The sequence below is a fragment of the Leiobunum rupestre genome, chromosome 4 (assembly GCF_980474605.1).
Source record: "Leiobunum rupestre chromosome 4, qqLeiRupe1.1.hap1, whole genome shotgun sequence".
NCBI classification, from domain to species: domain Eukaryota; kingdom Metazoa; phylum Arthropoda; class Arachnida; order Opiliones; family Sclerosomatidae; genus Leiobunum; species Leiobunum rupestre.
In genome coordinates, this window is record NC_143387.1 from 44,401,348 (window position 1) to 44,415,996 (window position 14,649).

Genomic DNA, 14,649 nt, shown 5'->3' on the forward strand with positions numbered 1-14,649 from the left:
ATAGACCACCTGGTACTGTTGTACAATGTTTTATATATATCTGATATTCTACCGCAGGAAACGTATGACTGCTCACGAATGCCTTGAGCACCCATGGCTTAAGGGCGACATTAGCCAAGCTTCCACAATGCCAATTCCTTCAAGACGTTACATCAACGTCAGGGACAGAATGAGGGCGAAATACGTAAGATATAAAACCTTTTTTGACTCGCTTAGAAATTAATGTAAATCAACTATCTTGAAGGGCGACACATGGGACTCCTGCCTACTACCTATTGGTCATATTGCCAATTACAGTTCCTTGCGAAAACTCCAAATCGAGAAATACAAAATTCACGATTTCTATTTCGGTGCGTTATTTAAGAAGCGGTATTGAAAGAATAGGTTTTAACATTATTAACGTCAAAATTTTCTGTGTGAAAATCAGATCGCCGCCAAGCGGCACCGAGATTCGTCATTCGTCCACAAAGCACATTCTGTTACGAAGGACAGTCGGCTAAATTCTACTGCCGTGTTGTGGCTTCCGCTCCAGCTATTGTTAGTTGGTAAGTAGACCATTTAAACACGATTCAAATAAGTAACATTACATTCGAACGCTGCTTTTTCTCTGGAGGTATCGTGACCGAGGCGAATTGAGACAGAGTGTTAAGTACATGAAACGTTACCAAGATGACGACTATTTCTTCATCATAAACAGATCCAAATGTGAAGATAGGGGCGAATACATTATTCGTGCCGAGAACACATACGGCTACAGAGAAGAGCCGGTCTTCCTCAATGTTCAGGGTATACCAATGATTTGGCTAACGTATTTTATTTCGCTCTACAATTCGATTACCAGTCGTAACAATTATTTATTACAACTATTTAGCAATGCCTGTTGTTATTCCACAATTCAGGATGGATGAGCCAGTTAGGTACGGTATATTTTATATCTTACGTAAAAGCTGCCGTTAAGGCTCGTAAGTAATATTAAAAATATGTTCTAGGAAGCGACAAAAGCCTCTTGAGTACACGAAGTACGAAGAACCAGCGGATTCCGCTCCACTATTTTCTTTCCATCTTCGACCGCGTGTTATCCAGCTGAAACAAGGAGTTAAATTGTTGGCTTGCCTTACTGGAAAGCCAACGCCAGAGGTTAGTTAAAAACAAAGAGTTAAAATATTTGTTTAGAATGTTTTTCACATATACATAATTTAAATAATTTCAGATCAAGTGGTTTAAGGATGGAAAGGAATTGAGCAAATTCGACTACACAATGGGACACGCCGACGGAGTGATTACGTGCGAATTATTGTCGGTCAACTTGAGTGACGCTGGAAATTACGTATGCAAAGCCAAGAACAAGTTAGGCGAAGCGGAATCCAGTTGCGCAGTTATAATAGAGGGTAATGTTTCATTTACGATTGCGCTATTTGGAATGACCGATGAAAATATTGTTTTTACGTAACAGATCGTCGGGGACCAGTACCAACACCTTCTCCAATAGTAATGACGCCAACACCTTACTCCGCCAGTACTCCGACCAAAACGTACACTTCCGCGCCGTTCTCAGACTACAAGCGCGACTACTCGAGCTCTTATTCCAGTGCTCGGGCTTCCGATTACAAGTCTAGTAGCCAAAAACTGTCCGAACAATCCTACAAATCGTCGTCTCATTCCTACTCTTCCAAGACGGCGAACGACTCGTACAGCAGCTCAAAGAAGTCAGACTTCTCGTCGACTACAAAGAAGAGCAGCGATTATTCATCTTCGTCGACTAGAAAGAGTGATTACACCTCCAGCACGCTAACCGGAGCTGCCTCGAAGCTGACCACCTCGTCTTCGGGATCCACGTTAGGCGTAAGCACAGGTTCATCGAAGAGGTTACAAAAACCATACGGAAAGAAAGGAGATTCGACAAGCCCCGCTCGATCTAGGAGTGCCACGAAAGAACTTTTCCGTAATTCGCTATAGCCAAGGCACTAAGTCAGTCTTTTCGTCCTACTAACGTGTATTACGGTTTTCAGTGCCTGAGGATTCTCAGATGACTGCCCCGTCGTTTACACAAAAGTTGAAAGATTTAACAATCAAAGACGGCGAAGGACTGGAATTGAAATGTACCGTCTCTGGCGATCCCGAACCCCAAGTGGAATGGTTCAAGAATGGAGAGGTGAACTTTTTTTAATATTTTATAATTTTCCGTCAATATATCTTAATAACAATTCCCCGCAGCTTTTGCATTCGTCGGACATCATGAGCTTAAAATACAAAAATGGAGTCGCGTCCCTCGCTATCGGAGAAGTCTATCCGGAGGACGAAGGAAATTACGCCTGCAAAGCGACGAATTCCTTGGGTGTCGACAACACAAAATGCAAATTAAATATTCTTCCAATGGAATCGACTGCAGTCGCGTCGAAAGCTGGTATTAAGCCCCCTAGAATTATATCTCACTTAAGCGGTGCCATGGTGAAGGACGGCGACGCTGTTACACTCCAATGCACAATTAAAGGTAAAATTAATAAGCAGAATTAGGAAAAATATCGCTTCAAATCTTACTTATTTTGTACGACTTTCGCAGGACCTTCCAAGTTTGACGTTGTCTGGCTACACAACGACAAAGAAATCAAGCCTAGCAACGACTTCCAATACAAAACCGAAGGAGACAATTATCAACTAATAATTCCAGAAATTTTCCCCGAAGACAGTGGCATTTACACCTGCGAAGCTTTCAATGACGTCGGGGAAGCCTTCAGCAGTTGCACGCTCGTAGTTCTTGGTACGCTTTTCGTATATTACAGATTTAAAAACCACGTAGCGGAAATAACTTATCATCATCGTCTCGTTTCGATTCACAGTACCGGGAGAGCCTGTTAAAGGACCTGGCTTGATAATCTTCCCGAAATCAATGTCCGTTCTCGATGGGCAGCCGGCCAAGTTTTCTCTCGAAACGGAAAGGGATGCCCTAACAGGTACGTGTTTCGCTCGAATTTATTGATAACTGAAAAGCCAACTGAAAATTTCGTTTTTCAGTTCATTGGTTGAAAGACGGAAAACGTATCGACGAAGGCAGTCCGCGCCACACGTTCAGCCAAGATGGCAAGAAATTTACTTTAACCGTACCCAGCGTAACCAGCCCGGATGCTGGTCAGTACGGAGCCAGAGCTGTAGATAGCACCGGAGAAATTAGCGCTACCTTCGCGTTGAACGTTTTCACCGAATCGGACCTGTGATCTAACCATCAATGAACTTTTATACAATGAATGGGTGTCAGCTTCTAATCGGTAAGTACACGAAATCCCGAAAAACGTATCTTCGTTGGTACGAGAATGCTAAACATTGTACACGCCGTAATTGAAGTAATTATAATTTAACGGTTTTAGGGGCAGCCTGCGCCGTACGTGGCAGCTAAATTCCTATGGGAAGATAAAATATTTCGCTGTGTACAGACTATTGTTTATATTGAGCTCCTTTACCCTTTCGATAAATTTTAGCGTCTTTGGATATATGAACGTAAACATTCTCCGCCTTCTATCAGTCAACGAAATTTGTGTATAAAAACATCTAATTGGAAAATTTTCTTTATTTTATTTCTCATTTACCGATTTTATCCGCGTCTATAGCGAATAAATTAGTTGAAATTTTTATTTGTTCACGCTCAAGAAAAAAATCAGGGTGCTTTCATTTTTTGCGTGTTTGAGTGGCTACGTGTAAATTGGACTTCGAATTCCAAAATTTTAGATTTTATCGTTCTTTTGCGTCAAGGGGGGATTATTTAGGGATCATTCAATAAAGTCCATGTGACGTTTACCTTAACATCGACTCGTCTTATTTCTTTCCAAACTATACTCGCATTCTTCTCAAATGATCATGAACTCTAACGCTAGGCCCACAAAACAATAAGGCATAAATATATGGAACGCCATCCAGTTCAAAATTATAAATAAAAAAATATGGACTTTTTCCACACATTTTGCAATAAAAATAGAAAATATCGATATTTTTTATATTTCAATGCAAAAATCATTATTTTTAACGCCTTTCATTTCAAAATTAAAAAATAAAAATATTTTGTGTTGAGAAAAAAATTTTGCGTTGAGAAAAATATTTTGTATTGAGAAAAAAAAATTTGTGTTGAGATAAAATATTTTGTGTTGAGAAAAAATATTTTGTGTTGTATGGCTAGGTCGCAGAGTAGTAGGCCCAGTTTGATTAGCAAGAATGGGGTTGGGGTGGCAGCGAAAATATTTTTTGGGCAAAATGGCCAAATTTATAATTTTTCTCAACATAAATATTCTTTTTGCCAAATTTATATTTTTCCCTACAGTTTGTTTTTTTTTTATTTATAATTTTGACCTGGATGGCGTTCCATAGAAATAGACAATACGGCGGTCATATTTTGAGATGAAGTCGTCATTGGACAATTGAACCAAAAGCTCCATCGGGTACCCTGTATTTCGTTAGAATCGAATTGGAATTATGACCATCCAGTTTGAATGCAATTAATCAAATAATATTTATGAAATGAAAAAAGATGTATTTAATCAATTTTCATTGAATTGTAAATTTCGATTTGCTAAATTTTCGTTATAATTTTAAAACTTAATTTGATCCACCACTTTCGTAAGGGTCTATTTTAAGACCATGGTTAAATACTCGAGGTAGCAACTAAATGTAGACAATAGCGTAAATCTGTTGGGTAATTACTATGTCTAGTAGACTAGTGCAGTGGTTCCCATTTTTATTGCTATGGAACCCTAAATTATCCACCTAATTCTGGTGGAACCCCAACACATATTTTTTACTTATAACTATAACTATAATAATCAGCTATGATACCCATGGCACCACCTTAGGCTCCACCACCTTAAAAGACTCTTGACACAAACAAAGATAACCGTGCTGCGAATTCTCGGAACCCCTGTGACCCTTCCACGGAACCCCTGGGTTCCGCTTAACACCTTTTGGGAACCGCTGGTCTAGTATATCTGTACAATCGTATCCAAATTGAGTACATCAATTTATAACATTAGTGAGAAATACAATACCCCCGAAATTTACGGACACCCTTTCCAATTGATAAACTTGTACTAGTATTTAATACTATTTGACGATCTTAATCTTCCTGGACTTCAGGGAACATTATAAATCGCGGTGCTCGAGGGTATTGAGACACGAGATCCGCAAAGGATTTAGGAGAGCCGTTAAAAATTGCACTCTGTACGTGCGCGTACAGAACGTTTCTTTGTCCGAATGACATTAAAGCGTGGATGAAAGCCGTCTCTCGGAAATTTTTAATCGGTTCTAAAATTAAGCTGATAAAAGGCGATTCGTTCCGTCTACTATAATAAGAATCGTCGCTTTAGCGGGGCCTCATCGCGGACGGAGAAAGAGAGAAATGCGGGAAACGGATAGCAGTACGTACGGCTGAAAACGGCAGCCATGATTTCAACGAGTCAAAAGGTCATTCATTGACTATTCGCCATCCATTCGATTTCGACAGGCTGAAAGAAACGCTCATCGCGGTGCGGATAATGATAAGGTAACTCGATGGTGCATGCTTAAAAGAGACAGCGTGGCCATAGCGTTCGTCCATTTTGACTAGGACTAAGCCGCGGAATATTTAATACCAGCCTAATAATTTTTACGCGCTACGGCCAACCGTATATTAGGGTTTAGTCTTGGCATTCCCCCTCGCGCATCAACTGCCCTTCAGCCATCAGAAAGAAACCGAAGTCCGTTTTACTGGAAGATATATCAAGTGCAGACGGCTTGACGTTCTCACTTACCAAACAATGCAACGAGCATTACGATTTTCGATGTATTATTATTTCAAGGGGGATCTTTCGCGTTTGTGTAAGATATACGGGACTGAACACATGTTTGGATCAGTGATGGACATTGCTGACGAGAGAAGGGAAAACTGGTACAAATTTCCGGGGCCCGAGGAGTCTTGGTGCCCGTGTTTCGACCCTCCTTCTCAGTTTATGCCCATAAACGTAAAGCAAATGTCCAGTAATGACCACTCTCTTGGGGTCATGAATTATTATTTTCCAAGGGACCTGGCCCGCTTCCAGCGACCTTGGTGGAGGGCCGGTGAACCCGCTTCTTATACCACTGGGAAGGCCTTTTTATATAAGCCTATTGGTTTCCGAAACATAATGTATCAAAATAGCCAAAAAGTACCATAATTTATTTCGTAAATGAAGTTACGCTGATACGACTCATATTTTATCATAATATTGGAGCTACAGTTTTTCATGAAACTTTACGAGCCGTTACCAACAGCGACTCGATTATAGCTAAATCAACCGCAGACGCGACGTATCATCGTAACTTCTCACTATTATCAGAGCCTGTAGTTTAGATCGGCTAAAGTCGCCCGTGCCCTTTGAACCGGGAGATTATTCTAAATTAGACACGTGCATCTTTTTTCTAATGCGAAATCTGCCCCCCTTTTCGATTTCGGCGGACCCCTCGCGTAAAGATAGCGTAAGATGAAAAAGAAAACGTTGGGCCAACTTAAAATGAAACCTCGACAGACGGCGTCTACCTGCGGGGAATAACCCAGACAGCGCAGCGAGGATAGGTAGGCGAGGATGAGAGATGCCCTTGACCCCTCGTGTCAAGCTACATTACCGTCTGATTCCCCGCAGCAATGCACCTCCCTCTTGGAAATGGATCCGAAAGGAGGAATGGTGGTTGAACCGCGTTCCCTCATTTCACGCGCACACTTATTACGGAATTCTTTTTTTATACATTACAACTCAAGATGATATACCCCGAGGAAGTGAGCAACCATAGTGGGTGATTTGGGGATTTTACGAGCGGGCTATGAGCGAAATTATAATTAGCGGTCTTAGAAAACACCAGGAATGATTTTACAGCCATTTAAACCGATTACGTGTTACTGCAGTCACTTGTAGAATTTAAAAAAACATTTGTCTTAAGGAAACTTTAAAATTAGCAGTCTGAGCACAATATTTATTTTCTGCCTATAAGAAAGAGTTGGTGAGTAAATGCACCGAACAGTTCGGACAATTTCGAGCTACTTTATAGCAGGGTCAAACGGAGAAAAGTTGGTAGTAGTGTTGCTCCGAACAGCTAGTGGCAGGTGAAGAGTATTCATCCAGTGCTCCCCCCCCCCCTCCCGATAGTTTTCAAACTCAGTCACACAACCACGCCCTAATTAGGAACTTCGCGCTTTTCGTATTACGCGAAGCGGCAGAGTTCAAACTAGCGGCGCTAGCTGACCATAGTAAACCAAGCGTAGATAAAACTGCGCATTATTTTGAATTGTTCATAGAAATATCGGTATTTAAGTGATTACAAAAATATAAACTTTGTATCGCGCCAGAATGTGGTCACCGCCATTTCCATTCGCTATCACTTGGCAGTTATTTTAGATGATGAGTTAGCTGTTGACACGCGGGAGGAATTTTTCGATCTACTATCCGAGTGCTTTTCCCCTTTTGATTATGAAATGAGTGTGAAACCTTTCTATACTCATTTATCAGTGAAAATTTTAAACCAACCATTGATACAGTGAAATAGTAATAAATCATTTATTGGACCAATATTCTATTTATATATTTTTTACTTAGGCTACCTTAGTTATATACAAAAATCGCGGGTAGCGGTATAGAAAATACGAAAATCAGCGTTCATACAGACCTGGAAACCTGGAAATATCAGGGTCGGAAGAGTCAGGGAAATTCCAATTTTTTTAGTAAAAACCTGGGAAATTTATGAGGGATCAGAAAGTTTGCCATAAAGAGTACAAATTTACATTAATACGTTTTTCGCATTATAGATTTGACTTTAAAATGGAACCGATTTAGTTTATATGTCAATCGTGAAACTAATAGCCCTATGAAAAAATTGGTTAAGCTAGCAATGACATTGAGAGTTACTTTAGTTAAATAACTTAATAAGGTATCATTTAAGTTTTTATTGAGGGTATCTTAAAACACTAGGCAGCACCGTAACCAGGATTGGATTTCAGGGGGGGGGGGGCACGCAATGGAATCAAATAAAAAAAATTGTACATACAACCATACGTTTTAGGGTGGGCACGGCCCTACCGCCCCCCCACCTGGTTACGGCCCTGACACTAGGTACCCTTGCCCCTGGAAAAACCAGTTAAATATAAATGGGAAAACCTGGAAATGTGAGCTGTATGAACCCTGAGAATAATAGAAGGAAATGCAGGGCCGGATTAGCCAAGAAGCGCACGAAACCCTCGACGAAACCCAAGCTTCGAGAACCAAGGTAACTGCGGCCACCATGTCTCTCACAACTGTAGCAGAGCTGCCAATATAGAGAAACGGGCCTGGGCCTGGGGACCCCAAACGTCTTAATCCGGCCCTGTGGAAATGGAATATTGCTTTGCTGTACTTAGTTGCAAAGATAATATACTGCCTACTAAGTAACAACCAAGTGTTGCCGGTCATGGCTTGTTCAAACTGGTAGCTCCCACGTTGTTGTGCTTTTTTATTTATTTCTAAAGAACACACCGTGCCGCTCTACGTACGAAATTGGATAAGTGACAGGTTGAGGGGAATTGTAATTACTCGGAGGCACTATCGGCTTATTAAAGGGGGCTAGCCTTAAATTACTTTCTCAATCTTGGCCAAAAATGAAATTCGTGATTATATCGGGTGAAACTCATCATCCCAAGTTACATGGTTTTTTTAAACAACCGACCATTCATGTGTAAATTTAGAGGCACACGAAAAGGAATAGGACGCCAACGGTATTTATAATACTGTCCCACTAAATATAACCCCAAACATGAGGCAAATGCGACCAACTTTTACTTAAAGTCTTACGTATAAAAAAATTAGTAATGAAAATGTAACTCATTTTAATAACACGTGGCTTTTGGCCGGAGTTTCTTCTTGAAAGAGAAGCCAACTTTCGACGCGCGGTTAACAAAGGGACAATTCAGACATTCAATAAAGCTCTTGATCGTCCTCTGACAGGAGCCAAAAAAGGCGGGATATTACGAGTGGTCGAAATTCGGATACACAAAGAGGTTCGCCATTGAGGCAACCGCTTCAATTTTAAATAGAACCCCGAAATGGGGAGGCAGCGCGCGAGAAGTTCAGGCGACGACGACAGGCCCCTTTGTTGCGTCTTGATTGCGATGTCTAACGGGGCTGAAATTCCACGGCTCTATTCAAAAGAGGAAATTGGTAGGAGGCTTACCAGATATCCATCATGCGAAAGATTACTCAGTTCGCAAAATATATCTTTTAAGAGTTAAAAGCGCCGTTGCTTTGTAGAAATTACATGATTTATGAACCGATTACGAATTTCTATGCCCGCTCTTATTTGCCGCAGTTTCGCAAAGTTGCTCTTAACCAATTCGTCATGATATGTATTAGCAAAGCAACGGGTGTAGTTAATGATGTTTCGTGATATCAGTTAATTTTACAGTTAATAGGCTCAAACTATACTATGTTTCGTGATATCAGTTAATTTTACAGTTAATAGGCTCAAACTATACTAAATTACAGTAGGTATAAAAGTTTTTAATGGTAAAGGATTTCAAACAATGGTAGGAAAAATAATGATTGTTTTTTACTTTCCGTTAAGAAAGTAAACTTTGAAATGTTTTTTTACTAATATTTATCTTCCAAAGAAAGAGTTCAATAAATAAAAATAGACCAATCTATCGCGGCGTTTTATGTTTGAAAAAAAATCTATAAATCGCATTATTTACATTTTCAATAATAAGAGACTGTTTACGCGGTAACTCTTTGGTGATAAAAAGAAAAGCTATATTTATTGAGAAAATATTAAAAGCTTTTCTTTGGCGCGCGTTTAAGCGATAAACTGCAAATGGACAACGAATTTTTACCCAATTTACTTCTCGCCGAAACATGAAATAGAAAAAAGAAGCGATCCATTACTAACACTTTCCTGTCAGCGGAATAACAGGCGGGGGAACGAATCTCTTTCTCGGGAGCCACGGTCGGGAAACATTGACCGCTTTTAACACGTTAGAATGCCCTCCCCCCCCCACCGTATCGATTAGTCGATAGATCGCCGATGTTTATTTAAACTTCAGAATTCATTTTAGCTACGTCAAAACAACGTGCCAGGATTTTTATACGCAGAAATTGTTCCTCGTATTTGTAAGACAGTGTTTGCTTAAAAGAGGGGCTCCGCTTGTCACACGGAGAGGAAACGCGTTTACAAACTATTGCCCATTTGTTTCGATCGTTCGGGAGGGGAGGGGGAAGGGGAACTCATTACCTCCCCCCTCTGTTGGGGAGGGGGGGGGGGGGACAATAAAATAAAGCCCAGATTCTCGGACGTTTCGAGATGTGTCGCTTTTAAGGATTTCGTAATCTGTTGAGGGGGGCATCTGCATTTTCGAAAAACACACAAATGGAGTGATAAATTGAACTTTCACCTATGACTAAAAATCGTCCCTTATTTGACATCCCGCGTTGCTTAATTCTAAAAATTAATTAAAGTTTAATTTAAATATCAGCTCTTCTTCACCGCGCAAATGGGGAAATCATTTAACCTCAGACTACATTGAAAAATGATATGTTTGAAAAATAGGCAAATCAGTACACACACGACCTCCGCAAAAACTTCGGTTAGTCAAATAATGATTGATGAGCAACAACATTAACCTTCGATCATAAAAAAATTAAGGCTTAGAATCGCGTTTCTAGTTCTTTCAAATCACAACAGAATAAAATAAAGGAGAAAATATCTCGACAATGAATAATATTATTTTACCCGCAGTGTTTAAATTGGAAATAATTTGTAATGTAAAAAAGACTTTTAGATAATTTAAAAAAAGTATATTCAGACGAGTGCAGTGTAGTACCATCGTGTTGGGTTAAGAGCGATATACAGTATTGTACAGTACTAAACGAACAAAATCTTTCAAAATATTTGTAACATATTCCGCAATATTGCTATTTTCAATAAACTCTAAAAGAAATAAACTATAGCCATAAGTAACATATAACAAATAAGTATGACACTTCCTATTGCTTTAATGCTAATTTTCTAACCGAACCTTCTTTCGGTACGGATACTCTCTTCAAGCTGTGACTTGGACTAGCGACTTACCGTTTTGGATGACTACGTTTTGATAAAAATTTAAGTCTAATATCGGAGAGCACATTCTGGAGTCGCGAGGGGCTTTGGCGTTGGTTCGAAGCCAGCGTGCGAATCACCCGTGATAAAAAACATGAGCTCGTGGCGCCGAGAAAAACTTTTTTAATTTTTATCATTTTAGCCTAATATTCCGCCTATCTATCGGAAACCAGATATTTCGGTTTAGCGGAAGTCTCGCATATTCTAGACACTAGAGGGCTTGATTTACGCAATAGCTATGAAAATTAGTTTGGTTGTAAATCTCGTTAATTGTCATACTTATTGTTATTATGTTACTTATGCTATAGCGAAGTTAAGAGTTCTATTAAGACACTATCGCTAGAAAATAGTTATCATGCCAAGTTCCTATCAATTTCATTGGTCAAAAGTGGCATTCAAGCCGACTTAAACTGGGTTTTAAGCTCTGGTGTGATCGTGTTTTAAGTCTTTTTACTTTGTAAGTCGTCAGCTTCATCCGAGACTACTTAATTATCGTATATAGTTGAAATAAATTACGCGTAAAAATGAGTAACTATATAGTCGCAGCTGGATTGGATTTAATGGATGCAGGAGCGGGGGATTGTATCTTATGGAGTGGGCACGCTTATAATACAAATCGAAAATGTTCATCCGCGATGCTGCTACATCAAAGCTCGAGCTCTTGACCGCCTGTAAACGTTACGCGAGGCTCGTTCGAGGAATACCATTAGCAAGGGAGAAGTGGGATACACAAAGATTCATAAATTAAACATGGATCTATTAAGGGCAGCCGATCTCGCGCAACCTGATCTCGAATTGAGGAAAAGCGTTACGTATTATTTTTAGTTTCGCAATTATGTTGTCTATTTACATTTATTCCATAAGTATGATCACTTTAGATTTTGAAATGGACAAACAAAACTTGTACAACATATAGAAATGTATAACTGACACAAAAAGGTCATCATTTAGTCTATATTTTTCGTGAATCAAACAAATTCTTTAGAGCTTACTACAATTAGTTAGGTATTATTGGTTTATTCAAGTCCCACATATATTTCCGTAATAGTAAAGGGTATTTTACCGTTTTCAGGCCTAGAAACCTCACAAAAAAACCCTAATATCCCGCGTTAGCTTTCGCCGCCGTCGTCGCAACGGATGGTCCAATATCCCAAAAATTAAAACAACTAATTACGATCAATCATCAAGAATTTTTGTACTATATGACGGATCTTCCAAATGCACCCCAGCTTCCAATGTTGCCTTACAAACGCCTTCTTGAAAATTGATCGCTTACAAAAAAAAGTATAACTTATCGACCAAATTATATGAAATTTGATTTAAACGTTTTCTTTTGACCAGTATAGCTGGGTGAAACCTCGGAACAACTCCTTCCGCGTTGAGTTTGCAAGTTTGCTCCCCACTTAAAGCAGGGTTGACATGTGGGAAAAACTGGTAAAAACCGAGAAAAAAGTGGAAAAAAACTCTTTTCATGCTAAATTAATCATTGATATATCTATTAAGTGACTAATTTGGTCATTGCAAATCGGAGAAATGAAAAAAAGGCCAGAAGAAGAGTGAATAGAATAGAAGAATATACTGCTTTTATTATTTATTTTTTATTGAATTTGGCCACTAGAGGTGGAAAAACCATGGAAGTAAGATTTTCCACACGGTTTTTAACAGGAAAACAATAGGTTGAAAAAACCGTGGAAAAATCTAGTTTTTTCCACCCTTGGCAAAATTGTGCCAACCCTGACTTAAAAGGGTTGCTCGCCAAGCTCTTCGGTTTCCCCTTTCCATAAAAACTTGTAGAGGGGAACGGTAATAGTGAGTGTAGGGAGCTGTTGGCTCGCGTGGCATGAAGGGCTTGCCACTACCCTCCTACGAATTGCAACCCGGCCACCTGTTTAAAGGCATCATAAGTCGCTAGATGACTTGGGCCTAAGGCGGTGCCAAGTGTATTAGCCTAGGTGATTATTATTATTATTACATTATCTTTCATTGGTTCAAGTAATTATTTAACTCCATTCAATATTGCACTATTATTAAATATTAGCGAATAGGCTGAAGGATATAATTTAAGCGTTTTTCGGTTTGTAGGCATCAACTGCCGAAATATAAATTAAATATTTTAAATTAAATACTTTAATGGTTGACATTTGAATTGAAAATTTCACAATCTTTCGATTTTTAAATTAAAACATTTTAATTTTTGGGTACTACTGTTTTTCAAGAAAAAAGTATATGACTTTTTTTCTATCAGTACTTCAACTAAAATTAAATGTAAGAGCCTTAATTACATTTTAAAATTATTTGTTACTGGTTTTGCTTTAAATTTGTAATAAATATATTTTCGATTTAATAAGTTAAAATATAAAAACTAACACATCTCTAATCAACATAGATTATCTTTTCTAAAATAATAATACTAATGAAATCGCCACATCTTCTCATGGGATGATAAAATTGAAATATTTCGCGTAGCTGTAACGATAGATGGCGATGCTTCTGTCATTTTGGTGTAATTCGGGAAAGCATTCAAGGGGTTTTCCTCCTAGCTACAAACCTAAAAATACTTTATGTTTTCTCTATGAATTTCAAACGATATTATAATATTATAATATAACAGCGCAAATACTTAAAATAAGTAACTGATTTAAACAATAAGTTTATATTTTGTTTGCTTTTTTATATGGAAAAATACTCAAAACTTTCAGTGAAAGGCGTATTAGTAGGTGCTACTCTCCAAAAAACATTGTCCAACGCTAATTTGATCGAAATCGATCGAGCTATTTTATCATCTGCTCATTTTCCAATATGGACGGGGAAGCTGCAATTGACATTTGACGTGCAGGACATGTAGGAAAAATGTTATCTAAATCGCTTACACATTTTTGCGATATTCGAACTTCCAGTGCGGCGGTAGTATTTATAAGAAAACTACTTTTAATTATTTTATGAAGGAAAAGATTAGGTTAGTCTAGGTTGGATTGGGTTAGGTTAGGTTGGTCTGGGTTGGGTTAGGTAGAATTGGGTTGGGTTAGTTTAAGTTAGGTTGAATTGGGTTGGGTTAGGTTCGGTTAAGTTGAATTGGGTAGGGTGGGGTTGGGTTAGGTTAAGTGGAATTAGGTTAGTCTGAATTAGGTTAGGTTAGGTTAGGTTAGGTTGAATATGGTTGGTTAAGTTAGGTTGAATTGGGTTAGATTAGTTTAGGTTAGGTTTCGTTTGGTTTCATTCATTATACACTATTCTAATATTCGCAAAAATATATTTATTTTAATATTGCTTGACATTATTAGCAAGATGAAATACATGGTGATGAATTTAACAGGTAGTGCCAAAAGTAAATATTTATCAGACATTTAAAGAACTTTTTTGGAGTTTTACAACTACTAATACGGAAACTTTCGTTTAAGAATATCGCCGCCCCTTCGAATATATTAATTTCGCTTTTACTTGTATTGAAAAAAATCTGCGATACATTTTAAATAGTTTTCAATGTTTGTCCATGTTTAAAACTTTGAGAAACATTTTGACAAAAACTTAATTTAACAAATTAAT

The 14,649-nt window shown here is 38.6% G+C and overlaps 1 protein-coding gene across 5 annotated transcripts in view; it reads left to right on the forward strand.

The window, feature by feature from the left end:
- bt (projectin protein bent) overlaps positions 1 to 3,540 on the forward strand; it is a 65,262-nt gene extending 61,722 nt beyond the window's left edge. For all 5 annotated transcript variants that reach the window (XM_090172319.1, XM_090172321.1, XM_090172322.1 and 2 more), the window contains 14 exons: positions 58 to 184; positions 245 to 350; positions 428 to 545; positions 614 to 786; positions 872 to 917; positions 990 to 1,137; positions 1,211 to 1,388; positions 1,454 to 1,942; positions 2,010 to 2,152; positions 2,215 to 2,491; positions 2,561 to 2,758; positions 2,838 to 2,951; positions 3,013 to 3,263; positions 3,363 to 3,540. In XM_090172319.1, the coding sequence (XP_090028445.1) occupies positions 58 to 184; positions 245 to 350; positions 428 to 545; positions 614 to 786; positions 872 to 917; positions 990 to 1,137; positions 1,211 to 1,388; positions 1,454 to 1,942; positions 2,010 to 2,152; positions 2,215 to 2,491; positions 2,561 to 2,758; positions 2,838 to 2,951; positions 3,013 to 3,212 (2,317 nt within the window). In that variant the 3' untranslated portion in view covers positions 3,213 to 3,263; positions 3,363 to 3,540. The remainder of the gene's footprint in view (positions 1 to 57; positions 185 to 244; positions 351 to 427; positions 546 to 613; positions 787 to 871; positions 918 to 989; positions 1,138 to 1,210; positions 1,389 to 1,453; positions 1,943 to 2,009; positions 2,153 to 2,214; positions 2,492 to 2,560; positions 2,759 to 2,837; positions 2,952 to 3,012; positions 3,264 to 3,362) is intronic.
- Positions 3,541 to 14,649: the final 11,109 nt, after the last annotated feature.